Source organism: Aulonocara stuartgranti, assembly GCF_965226115.1.
Source record: "Aulonocara stuartgranti genome assembly, chromosome: 1".
In the NCBI taxonomy this organism is placed as follows: Eukaryota; Metazoa; Chordata; class Actinopteri; order Cichliformes; family Cichlidae; genus Aulonocara; species Aulonocara stuartgranti.
The window spans coordinates 14,665,135-14,679,093 of NC_138939.1; the positions used below are offsets into that span (position 1 = coordinate 14,665,135).

General features: G+C 42.5%; 1 protein-coding gene across 1 annotated transcript; it reads right to left on the reverse strand.

The window, feature by feature from the left end:
* Positions 1–630: 630 nt before the first annotated feature.
* kif28 (kinesin family member 28) lies at positions 631–13,583 on the reverse strand (the record flags this gene model as incomplete). Its single annotated transcript, XM_082552251.1, has 27 exons — positions 631–1,360; positions 1,813–1,946; positions 2,080–2,212; positions 2,300–2,394; positions 2,647–2,813; positions 3,046–3,180; positions 3,256–3,326; positions 3,426–3,566; positions 3,762–3,854; positions 3,944–4,051; positions 4,167–4,285; positions 4,380–4,515; positions 9,665–9,788; positions 10,097–10,157; positions 10,337–10,427; positions 10,555–10,676; positions 10,754–10,896; positions 11,050–11,117; positions 11,196–11,307; positions 11,384–11,538; positions 11,646–11,753; positions 12,100–12,219; positions 12,315–12,350; positions 12,441–12,593; positions 12,674–12,724; positions 12,867–13,058; positions 13,410–13,583. 27 exons carry the CDS (start codon positions 13,581–13,583, stop codon positions 1,202–1,204), a joined length of 3,201 nt encoding a protein of 1,066 aa, XP_082408377.1. The 3' UTR covers positions 631–1,201.
* Between the last annotated feature and the right edge of the window lie 376 nt (positions 13,584–13,959).

Sequence of the window (13,959 nt, forward strand, 5' to 3'; positions counted from 1 at the left end):
TTTATAAATTCTGTACTGTGTGATGACTAATCTGCCTCACATCTGCCTCCTCCTGTAAATGTGCCCACGCTAATCTTTTTTTGGACCTACAGCAACTGTCTGTACTCTTACAAGTCGTGACTGCTTACAAACATCAACCGTTGTGCTTTTTACCTCCAAATTAGACGTTGCAGTGAGAGACGCTGTCGTAAATATGTCATAAACTCAACATAAGGAGAGACGATCTCGCTCAGCTGTTTGACGTCTTTTTCTTGTTCACTTACGTTAACATTAATCCCCCCACAGTGAGACACGAGGAAGATTTCTGTCATCCAGTGATACAGCTTCAAAGTGAACTACATTAGCTTGAAAACACAATGGATTTTTAATGATGCTTAAAAAAAATGTGTACCGGTAAGAATTTTGTGAATTTTGAAACTTGAGCTGTCTTTGCCTTTTAATTTATTTGCAGTTTGGAACTGTAACGATGTCTTATACATGCAGTCTAATAAACTTTTTTTAAACAGACTTCACTTGTAGTTACTCTTAATAGTAGACTTGCATATACATTGTTGTTAACCAAGCGTACTAAAAGAATAATCCACCGGAATAAACTTCATTTTACAGACAAAAAGTAAGAAGGAAGTATTACAGAAAATATGGTGAATACTTTTATGTATAAACTGTGTTGAACATGGTCCACTGTGCATGTAGTGTTCATTAATGGGAACTAATTCTAATCTGTTAGGCCTCATTTCTAACCCCATGCTCTCATTCTTAAACTCCATTAGAGTAGCTTTTCATGATTTCTATTTCAAAACAGCCCCTTTTGATTTCACTGAGCGTTTGTAGCCCCTCAGTCAATTTGACTGTTAAAACAAGTGAGTGGAGCTGCTGTGCCTCAGATATTAGATATTCGGGATATCTGCTCTCGGTGACATCCTTCAGAGCTAAGAGTAGAAAGGCTTTTGGCTCTCAGGTACCTCATTATCTCAATGGCTTTTCCAGCTTTAACACAAGCATGTACCATTTGAAAAGTGTATATGACAGAAAATGAGGAACATCATAACAGATCCCCGTCATGTTTATTTACCCAAACAAAGAATTTAGTTTGTAAGAACCTGGTTCTGCTCATTTCATACCCTCAACCGGAATATCTGCAGAGTTGCGAAATTAAAGTGTCAACATAAATGTATACTTTCCTAAAAAATAAAAACCCTGGTCAAGACCAGATTCCTGATCGTTCTCGTTTCCGGCGGACGATGGCGGCCACATCTTGTTTGAGCGTAGAGACGTTCTGTTCCAGCTGCTCCGAGAAGTCTCTCAGCAAATGACTCTGCTCATCCACAAACAGTCTGAGCCCCAGCAGGTCTGACTCCTCCTGGAAAGCACGCACATTAACATCCTGCATGATGTGCAAACAGGAGTGTTATATCCATGGGCAGGATTCAATCTGTTCAAGTGCAATTTATCAGACGTTTTGGTAAATTGCTATGACATCAGCTCCAGTTCTCGGAACCATATTCCTAATGTTTAAAGTCAATAATTCTTTTGGCCAGACCTTAAACAGTTTTCACAACAATAACACTTGCAGATCCTTCACAGTGCTTCAGTTATCATGCATCTATTGGAGGCATAAGCCAAATAACTACAGCACAGATGTAATTTTCTAAACGCAGCAGCTCAAAATTATTCATTCTTGGAGCTAATAATGTGATGAAACAGGTCAATATTTCATTCTGTGCTGATTCACTATATTAAGGATTTTAAGCATGTCCACATTGTAGTAACACTAACTCATGCTAAGACAGAAGATAACACGTGAATACGTACGCTGGGCCTGTGTCTGCGCAGGCGCTGCAGCTGACCTCTTACTGAAGTCATGCTGTGATAGAAAACCTTCAGAGCGCGGGCAAACTCTGCATCACAGCTGGGACGCACCGAGCGACTACGCGCACCCTCGCCACCTAAAACCAGAAGAGAGAAATGTGTGTGTGTGTGTTTCTGAAAGAGCAAGTCAAAAGCTTCCAAAGTCATATGTGTGGTAGTTTTTTCAGTTCTTTGGAATAGAAACCACAAACTCGTGTATGTTTTTGTTACCATTCCTGGCTGTGTTGAGTTGTTCCCTCAGATTGTGATTCTCTTTCCTCAGTGATTCATTAACACTCTTTAGTTCATCTAAGTCCTGCTGAAGAGCTCTTACTGAACAACTGAGGTCTGAGGGGTCTACAGGCTGTGATAAAACACACACACACTGAATAAATAAGACAATAAATAACTCATGTCAACGTAAACAATTACTCCTAAACGTCTAACTCACTGTGTTTTCTGTTGGACTCGACTCATCAATGATGAAGATGCCATCTGCAGTCATCCGCACACCTTCCAGTGAAGACTTCAACTGAGTGCAGCCCTCTGGGATAGAAAACAAGCACTGAGCAGCAATCTTTAAAGAAACTTTCTATTTCAGCTGTGGCTTTTCTTAAACCTGCATGAGAAATTTAATAATGTGATGTATAATGTACACACGATGAAATTAAAATCCAGTTTAAATGTTTAAATCCCACGCGGTTCATTAAAAAAAAATTAAGCATGTCTTGTTGTTATAATAGCTATCACCGAGTTCACTTACTTCAGGCATAAATAAAAAAAAATGTCCATCCTCACCTTGAAGGCCCCAGAGCTCCAGCACCACAGCGCTGCTCTGCAGGAAGTCTAGCAGACGCTGGGAGGTGTGGAGGGAGGCAAAGTGGACTCTGTGATCCAGCAGAGGATTCACGTTGTGCCAAACAGCTGGAGTGTACAGAGGCTGGCTGCAGTCAAATAACCTGAAACTAACAGAGTAAGGAGATTAAGTAATGTCGGAGAGAAGAAAGCATTTCACAACTCTCTTCTTTTAGAAGACGACACGACTGGAGACTTCACGCTTGAGTCCACGGTACCTTTTCAAAAGCTAAAATTATTAACAGCTTCCTCTATGTGCCAGTAAATATATACCAGGTTTCCATCTCCAAGTTCAATAGGATTTAATGCAGTGTACTCTACACCGAGCCACATGTGCCTTACCCAATTTGAACACCTCGATTGCGGGCCTCTCTGATCCAGCGTAAGCCACAACACTGATCCAGGACCAGCTGGAAGTCTAGTCGTCTACCCAGTATCTCTGATGGGTCAATCAGGATGTCATCCTCACCCAGAGGGCTGGGAAGTGCGAACGTCTAGTTACTGATATACCTGTGCACTGAAGGTTTGTGTGTCTGTGCATGTGTGACATACAGTCCAGTTGAAGAGCAGGGGACCAGCTGTGTTTGTAGAATGCCTTCCTCTGTGCCCTCTGACCCCAACACCTGCAGACCGGGATCATCACCCACTGACTTTATTTAACTGTCATCTGAAAATACTTTTAGATGAAGATGCCAGTGTGTATGGAGTATATCAGTTTGTACCTCTAGCTGCTCTTCCAGAGGGATGCGGAAGGCCAACGATTGGAGCCAAAGGTGGGCAGTGCCCAGGAGAAGAGGCTCAATTGGATCCCAGAATGGGTCTTTATCTCTGGGTAATGTTACTGTTGACAGCCCGGCTACTTCCTAAAAACATAAAAGTCTTAATAATAGAGTTACTGGTCTGGAAAGGTTTATGCTTTAGGAAGTGCTGACCATCCTAACAATATGTGATGTCAATATAGCGAATATGCACATGTTTTATTTAGCTTAAACATCTGCAGAGATGTAAAGGTAAATACAAGCCAACAAACATCAACATTGTTCTTTCAGCTAACATACATTGTCTCCGCTCTGCTCTGCCAAATGCTGCTGGTAAACCTCTTCCATCAGAAACTTGCGGTTAATAAACTTGGCTTTGGACCACATCCAGACCTGCAGAGTGCATGCAAAGATTGTAATCTTTCAAAGTGACGCTGCAGTTTACACAAGTGACAAAACACCCCATACAGGGACAGACCAACCTGCTTGGTTCCCTTGGAGGTGACTCTGACAACGATGTCTTTCTCTAGATCGTGGCCTTTTGAATCTGACAGTGCCAGATTTTTAATCTCCAGCTTGAACTCCACATCCTGCAAACACAATGCAACACATGGCCAGAATCTGATGACGCACAGGAAACCAAAGATATTTGCTTTCTAGGAACACGTTAAATACAGAATTTTTCACCCTGAGGCCGTGCGTTACCTTGCTCAATTCCTGGCTCATCTGGTTGGCCTCAGCCACCATGGGCATCAATTTGATGTAATCAAAGAAGACAGCTAGCAGACTGGGGTCTGTCTGACTCGATCCAGCACTGGACTCACCTAAACACATGCAGATGAATAATATAATGAGTTCAGTGAGTTTCCTTCAAAAAATAAGAGCCCTTCATGTGGAGTTATTCACGCTCCCGCTCACCCAGGTGGATGCCCTCAGCTGCAGCCAGTTCAGACTGGAAGTAATCGTAATCATAGCGACTCCAGTCATCCCCGCATCTCTCTGATGGATAACCAATGAACAGGTAGGTGCAGTTGGAACCCAGAATGAGGCGATCCTGATAAAAATAGAAAATAAAAAAAATTTATATATATATATACTGTGTATGTGTGTGTATATATATATATATATATATATATATATATATATATATATATATATATATGGGGTGCAACGATACACAAAATTCACGGTTCGGTTCGATACTTTGGTGTCACGGTTCGATATTTTTTCGATACAAAAAAAATGTTCATGCCTTCTTAATTTGTCATTTATTAAAATTATAAATATATATTTTAACTCAAAAGTACAGTTTTTAAATTTAATGTTGCTGAAACAAAAGTAATTAAAAAAATAAATATCTCTCAGGGCTCTCAAAATTTCAAAATCCCTGGTAGCCCATTGGGCAGGGACTCTTCAGTTTTTGGTAGCCCAAAATTAATGTAAGTAGCCCGAATAAAAAAAGAGAGCAATTTTTTGATTGATGTTTTGTTTCCTTTACAATATTATACATTAAAGTATAATATTGTAAAGGAAACAAAACATTAATCAAAAAATTGTTGAAAAACAAATTACAACATTGTATAAAAATTACAATCATCAACTCAAATACTTGGTTCTAATTGAACAGAAACTTGTAAGAACTGTGTAGGACATGAATCAGTCTGTGTCAGATCCTGAATTTGAAATTTCCGCTGAAGTCACGGGTAAGAGGCAAGTGGAACCAAGATCTAGGCCATTTGCTTTTTGAAGTTTGCAAAGACTGCTAAATTTTGACAGTGGTAGTTCACTCTTTGCAACATAGTACGCTGTTCTAAACAGATTTTTCAGGTTTATTTTTAGTATGTTATTTGCAATTGGTGTTTGTTCTGGGAAAGATATTGCAGACTGAGCAATAATGCATTTCTCATGGGTTCTAATGGGGGCCTTTCTTAAAATGACTGGTCCCAGTAACAAAGGCGCTTGTCGACTCAGAAATCGAGAGAAAACCAACAACACACCCGGCAGAACATTATGTTATTTACACGGGTGCACATAAGTGGTCCGCATGTGAGCATTCGCTGTCAAAATAAAAGACCCGCACCAGATAAGAAGTTGCAACGCGCGTTTGCGTCCATATAAAAAGCACTGTTTTTGTCCGCTAGAGTGGAATTTTCACGGCACATTCCGCACCACATCTCTGTGCGTTCATCATTTGTTTGAAGCCAGCTCACCTCCTGCAACCACTTTTCCGAGAATACGCGCTTCTTTTGTGGTTCGGACTCCTTCTGACATTTGTTTGGAGGTGGAGGAACACCAAAGTAATTGCTTAAAGGAGCTTCTTCGACATCTTTAAGAGTTCTAAACAAATGTCTGTCCTCCTCCAGAAAATCTTATGTATGCAAACACGCGTTGCAACTTCATATCTTGTGCGCGGTTTTTTTTTGTTTGTTTTTTTGACAGCGAATGCGCACCTGTGGACCACTTATGTGCAGCCCCGGTTATATAGCTCGTCATATTGCAGCCACATAAATTCTTTTGTCCATGAAACCATAAAGCTGCACTTTCTTTTTGCCTTATAGTCTGATTTGTCATAACTTTTCCGTTTTGTGGTAAGCTTTTCTTTGGCTGTCACTTCTTCACCCTGACCTGTCTTATTTGGCTCAGCAGAACTAAAATATATATCCTGCTGCTTTTACACACACACACACACACACACACACATAACGGTCAGCGATTCTCTGCGCGATCAACCTCTCATATGTTTAAGCTTGCTGCGGGAGATTTCACTTGTCATGTTTGCATAGTAAGCTAACGATTGATAAGACGATGTCAGAGGAATTGGTGCGCAAATTATCATCACTCACCAATCAGTGCTGTCGCTCTCTATACACAGTTCACGTGATTGCAAAGTGAAAGCAAAAAACAAGCGCAAATTCAAACGCGACTTCAATATGTCACATATTGACAGTGGCTCACCGATGCCAATGACATAATTACCCAGCTACATTTCTGAAAGAATGCAAAAGCATTGACATATATTTTTCCTACAATAGCCCGACGGGCAGGGCAGAGATAGATTTTGGTAGCCCGACTGGAAAAATCGCTAGCCCCGGGACGTCGGGCTAGTGATTTTGCAAGCCCTGTATCTGATTGAGGAATCACTCATCTTTGGAAAAGAGAGTTTATTACAGAGAAATGGCTCTTTCCAAAATAAAAGCAATACTATACGCTTCTTCTGGGCTATATTCTCAGCAGCATATTGTAGCGGGTCAGGGCTGTTCGGGGTTCTGTTTGTACAGTTATGTTTTGTTTATGTTGCCATAGTGACGGGTGACGCCCTCTCGCTGCGACGGTGTGTCCTTCCGGGGTCAGAGGGCGCCCTGTGTGTTGTTGTTGTTGTTGCTGTGCGGTTGCTACGCTGAGCAGTTAGCTAGCGGCAGTGTTCTTCTGCAGATGTCAATAAACGGCTGTGCTCCCTGGCTAGCTCACGGGAAGCAAGACCAAAGACACCTCCGTCTCCTCCTTGTCTGAGCTCACCACATTGGTGTCAGAAGTGGGATGATGGTGGCACCCCATGTTCTGACCCGAGTGACTTTTCCAGAAGGCACCTGGACATTTGCAGGACTTTGTGTGGGGTAATGGGGTCGTCGGGGACGACTGACCCCCGATTGTTCAGTCTGACGTCACTAGCCGTGTCTGGGTCTAAACTCAGCTGCAGGTCCATATATCAAACGATCACTATGGCATTACTGAGAGTTGAAAAACTGTCTAAAGTCTTTCATCTTTAATAAAATGATCAGCGTTCTGCTCTACCAGGTGTAACAATTGATTTTAACATCCAGGCATCCATGAAAACGGAATTTATGACATTTAACGGAGTTAGAAGTTAGCAGGGAGTTAGCTCGCTAGCTTCTATCTAAATACAATATAGCATGTCCTGACTGCGGGGTTTTGGAAACAAATTAAAACGTACAGCTCTGCTATCACTTCCAGCATAAATTAAGACAGAAAACTAAACAGCAGTGACGTTTGTAGGGTTACTGAAGTTTGGCTAGCTGGTATATAATGATGTGCTACGTGACCGCTTGCGACACAGCTATGTTAGCATAATATAAACAAGCTAACTTTTTTTCCACTCGATAAAAGTTAACGTGAGTGTTCTCGGTGGTCAGGAACAAATGTAATCGCATGGCAGGATGCTGTAAAAGCACCAAACTTCAGCCAGGAGAACAACTGAGATAATCCATCCACAATACGAGGTTAGTCATTCATATACTGCTGCATGGGCTGGGCTGTAGTTACATCCTAAGGTTTTAAAAACTGAGCTTAAATAAATGATTAGTGGTAATAAAAGCCGAGGGAGGTCAACAGGGATCACTGACTGTTTTAGGAGCTTTTTGAGATCAAATAGAAGAAAATACATAACATTAAACATGTTAACAACACAAAAGTCATATTAAACGCAGACTACTTTAGACCCGGAAGTAGGATTCGTCGCGTCATCACTGAACAACCGGGTAGCTGTTCAGGGTTCTGTTTGTACAATTATGTTTTGTTTATGTTGCCATAGTGACGGGTGACGCCCTCTCGCTACGCCGGTGTGTCCTTCCGGGGTCAGAGGGCGCCCTGTGTGTTGTTGTTGTTGTTGCTGCTATGCGGTTGCTGCCCTGTCAATAAACGGCTGTGCTCCTTGGCTAGCTCACGGAAAGCAAGACCAAACGACACCTCCGTCTCCTCCTTGTCTGAGCTCGCCACATTGGTGTCAGAAGTGGGATGATGGTGGCACCCCATGTTTTGACCCGAGTGACTTTTCCCCCGCCGGTCGTGACCGGCCGGTGCGCCAAAAGAAGGCACCTGGACATTTGCAGGACTTTGTGTGGGGTAATGGGGTCGTCGGGGACGACTGACCCCTTAGGTGGGGGTTATGTAGCCAGTCAGGGCTGTTCGGGGTTCTGTTTGTACAGTTATGTTGCCATAGTGACTGGTGACGCCCTCTCGCTGCGACGGTGTGTCCTTCCGGGGTCAGAGGGCGCCCTGTGTGTTGTTGCTGTGCGGTTGCCGCGCTGAGCAGTTAGCTAGCGGCAGTGTTCTTCTGCAGATGTCAATAAACGGCTGTGCTCTCTGGCTAGCTCACGGGAAGCAAGACCAAACGACACCTCCGTCTCTTCCTTGTCTGAGCTCGCCACAATATTAAACATATCAGGTCCCCATAAGGAGAATCATGTGCTAACGGCTGTCTAAATGACTCGGGTAAAGTTTGTAGCATGCATGCTTGTTGTTTTTGTCTGCTTCCACTTGTCTTTGCACTAGGATGATGTCGGCGTAAATGTGCAGTCATATTCGTTGTGTTCCCACTAGAGCTGTCAGCGTTAATCTCGTTGAAATGACGTTCACGCCACAACACCGCAAATCTCCGTTAACGAGCTACCCCTGATCGCCCCGTGCGTGGGGCTGGACGGCTAACACGTTAATGAGCTAACTGCACTAACACACTAGTTCCCACCCATGTAATTGAGCATTGCGTGGCACATCCAACATACTGTTTTACTTTAGTCCATGATGCGCTTACCTTCAGGGTCATACGTCACATGAAAACCAAAATAATTCCAAACACCAGATCTGAATAAGGGTGGGGGAGGTTCAATTTGCCATGTTGCAAGGAGAGCTTAACTTCTGTCTGCTAGCTTGCCCTGCGCTCTTCCTTCTGACTATGCTGTCTATGTTGAACGCTCAGTGGATCTGCGCTCGACAGTGCAGCCTAGGCGGAGTAGTCGAACGCTGATTCACTGAGCGCTCAACACAGACAGCATCGTCAGAAGGAAAGTTGATAAAATAAATTACAAATGTTGTATTGTTCGATACATATGCGTACCGAACCGAAAGCACTGTATCGAACGGTTCAATATCGATACGAGTATCGTTGCTCCCCTAATACATATATATATATATACGTATATATATATATATACATGTGTATATATATATATATATATATATATATACACATATATATACATATATATATATATATATATATATACATATATATATATATATATATATATATATATATATACATATATATATATACATATATATATATATATATACATATATACATATATATATATATATATATATATATATATATATATATATAGTGTATACTTTAACAGCATGTCACACAACCACATCATATAATTGAGGTTTGAGTCAAGACCCACCAGGTGCTGCAGCTCTGTTGCCTGGGAAACAGGATTGCCATTTACAATAACCTTTGTTCCTGTCATCGGGGTCAGCGTTACCCTGCGCTGTTCATTCCTGAACACAGCATGACGTTCCTGGATCCTAACGCACATAAAAACAAAAAAGGGGACTGATCCGACTTCTTCCCAGCTCCGTATATTTTTAGTATTGGACTCTGCTGCAGTCTGTTTGCATTATTCACACATCAAGATAATCCTTACTTATGTTATTAATGGATCTCCTCTCATTTTATGGATACCCAGCCTTTAACAGCTTTTGATTGGCTGCCCCTCACAAACAATTTTATGTAAGACAGAAAACTGATGTAAAGAATATTTAGACCCCATCAGTGTATATGCATACAGACGAAAAGACAATTTTCTTATTCTTTGCAATGATGGCAAACTCACCCTAGACCCTTGATACAAATGGACCGTGGGGAGGAGTCACACAGTCCGATGTCCCATTCCCCTAAAGATAAAAAGATTAACATTTCACCAAACATGTTAAAATCTGCGGGACATGTTTGTTACATTAAGCTGTTTAAGCCATTTAACTATCTGGTATTGTCCACCTTTAGTAGCTTCTTCTATCAGGGAGAGAACCATACATCTCGTGGCACAGATACAGAGAGATTCAGATGGACTAACCCTCCTGGATGAAAAGCTTCACCACCCCTGACAGCTGAGCATCCTCGTTGATGTTCAGGATGTAGGGATGCATCTGCATCATCCTCCTCTCCTGCCAGTGAGGACGAGGGAAACAAGAAACATCCATTTAAAGACACTACATACAAAACCTCCATCAAATGCAGCCTTTGCTTGTGTGTTTTGCATGTCTGCATCTACGTATGTATCTATGCATGCACCTGTGTGATGTTAGCATACTGTTGCTCCCAGTCTTTCAGGGCCTCCTGCACATGCTGCTCCCATAGAGTCTGAATGGCTCTGATCTGAAGCTCATTGTGGGTCAGCAGCTGACGGAGCTCCTCTGAACACACAAAGATACGAGACGACCTGTCAACAGCTCTGAATCCCATTCTGCTACATTCAAACGCTGATTCTTACTGGTCTCGTCATTCGCCCTGCGTCCCTCCTGGCCCAGACGGCTCAGACGCTGCAACAGTCTGGCGTTCTCTGCCTTTAGTTCTTTAACGAGACGCTCGGTGGGGCTCTCGTTCACCACTGCACGGTTCTGGATACGCTTTGCCCTGAAGAAGTGGAAAAGGTGGAGGGACAAGAAGTTAGGTGTAGAACGACATAAAGGAGAGGCCAAAAAGAACTAAAGTATAAAACGTATATTAAATATGTTACTTATAGAGCAGAAGGGAAATATCCAGAAGACTTTACAGTGCTTATTGTACCTCTCAGCATAGCGCAGCGTGGAGAGAGACTCCTCATAGCAGATATCAGCAGGGCTCAATGTGGCAATCTCAAAAACAAATATATTCAATTTACTTTAAAAGCATCTTCCAATGACTCAACCTCGTATCAAATGAGTGTCCGATACCATAACAGTGCGACTGTTGCCTCCCAGTGCAGACTGCAGCAACTTTGTGAGGGCCGAGTCTCTGTAAGGAATATGGACAACCTTCTTCCCCACCGCAACATCAGCCAGGGAGCTGGAGGAGAGATGAGGGAAGAGTGTCAAAAATACTAAAGTAAATGCAAAGTAAATCAAGTCAAACAGCAGGTCACCTGATGACATTGCCCAGGGTGGTGAGGCTCAGGTTGATGGCCGTGCCCTCTTTGAGCCTATCAGCTTCTGACCCCGATGAACGCTGACGCTCACTGCCAGCCAGGTCCACCAGGTTTATGTTGGACTGCTTCGTGATGCTCTCTTTAGAGAAGATCTGACAGGAATAATATAACTTACATAAATGTAGATTTATACAACATATGTTTGTTCTTGTATTAATTATGTTAACAAATTGGAAAAGTGTGCACAGAACCTCTTTACCTGTTTGAGCTGGAGGATAATGAGCATGTGCGATCGACTGCTGTTGGCGTTCATGTGGGTGGCGGCAGTGGTTCGAGTCCTCGTCCCCTGCTCCATCAACTGCTCCACCTGCAAACACATTTTTCTGAACAAAAATATATTTTTTGGTTTTTAGATTAAACAGCAGCATGTCCCTTTGTATGCTTCGACATCGCCCAGTGTGGTGGGGCTCAGACTGATGGCCGTATCGTCTTTAACTCTGTTAGTTTCTGACTCTGATGAATGCTGATGCTCACTGCCAGACGAGTCCAACAGATTCATGCTGGACTGCTTCGTGAGGCTCTCTTTGAAGAAGATCACAAAGCATTTAATTCCCTAAAAATTCTAATATTAACTGCACATGACTGCAACCTTAGCCTTTGGCTACTGCAGTTGATTGGTTTGGTTTGTATCCTTTTTCCATTCATCTCTCTACCTGAGCTGCAGTCTCGCAGGGGACTGTGCGGAGACCCTCCACATAGAAACCTCGTTGCTGCTCCTCTCTGACTCTGAGCCCGCCCGGAGTCCGAGACGCCCGAGACAGCAAGTCAACCACCTGGACAGAGAGGGGAGGAAAAGGAAGAGTCAGGAAACATAATAGCATCGTAGCATGTATCATATCCAGAGAAACGAATTTGCTCCAAACACCACCTGCTCATTATAGATTTCCAACATACTGAAAAAGACCTGCAGGGACATGAAGAAGAAACACATTTTAGATCATTTACACACTGAATCATTCACAGCATTCTGCATCGTCTTGTGCTTTTGCTTCACCTGACATTGTCTGTTCTCCTGGTTTTCTTTGATGGCTTGAAACAACCGGTCGCAGAGTTTAGGAATCAGGCCTTTGTTAGGCCCATAACCCATCATCGAGTAACTCTTCCCTGAGCCGGTCTGACCGTAGGCTAACAATGTGGCATTATAACCCTGCGCATGTAATTTTAGAACATTTGTTATTAAGAGTTGAGACGTGAGATAGAGAGTATCAGATAAAGACTGAGTGCTACCTGCAGCGCATTTTCCAATATTCCTTCTCCCAAATCTTGGAACACGCTGTCCTGGGAATGGATGATATCTCATGAGATGTAAATTAATTCTTATTAATCTTATAACTCACTTCATATCCATTCAGATTTATTCTGCCCAAACCATCTAGATTTTATCTTGCACAACACACTCCCAGCTCATTTATGACCTGACCTGGTCAGCGTATCTCCCTCCTGGCTCTTCAGGCACATAGATACCCCTGTGGTCTCTTGTGAAACCGCTGTGGGACCAATAGGCATAATCGAAACAGAAAGACCGTCGGTTCTGGGAATCCCGTGGATCCTGGATGGTGATGGAGCTCGAAACCATGGATATGATACAGCGACTGCCCGCATCCCTCTCTCTCTGAGTGAAGGAAGAAAACGAAAGAAGATGAAATGATGGAGAGAGACTAAAAAGAGCTGGGAGAGCAAATGGTTTATAAAAGCATTTATTTTAGATTTCAAGGAAAATGTGAGGGTAAGTGCAAGGGAAGGTAGGAGACACAATAACACACAATTTGAATTTTGAATTTTATATTTACTGTTGTAAATGTTAAAAGAAGCAACAGGATTTATCAGGGTAAATAAAGTATGCAGTATATCAGTGTGGGTCACACCTTAAGAATACAAAATATGAGTATTTAAAAAGCAGACAGCAAAGGCTTACAAAAGAAAAATAAATAGTGGTTATTATAGAAAACATCAGCACACTGACCTTGTTGAACGGTCGGACTCTGACAGCCACTTTGACACAGTCCTTACTGTGCATGTCTGAGACTTTAGCCCTCATGGTGCAGCAGGCGAGTATCGGCACAGGACACGGGCAGACCGACTGATCAGCTCCCTCACTCAGAACAACACAATGCTGTGTCGAGTTACACGGTAACATGAGCGCAGTCGGGGCTGTGTGACAGGAACGCTGGTGTACACTTTAACCTGTTTAACTGAAAACATGGATCGGTTTGCTAAAAGATGGAAGCAATTTTAAGAATGGAAATGAAAACAGAATGGCATTTAAACAGATCCTTGTCTAATGTTATTGATTACTAAAGCACTTCATACAGCTCTAAAAACATAACAGATGTGTAGAAAGTACTGCTACACATTTTATGATCTCTGACTATTCACTAAAGTAATGATCATGAGAGTTGTTATGGGTAGAAATATGCTTTTCTTTCTTTCTTTTTTTTACCCTCTCCTAGCCTCTCTCAGCAAGATGGACCAGAAGAGAAAAGGCTGGTTTCACTTTCACCTCATCTACACTA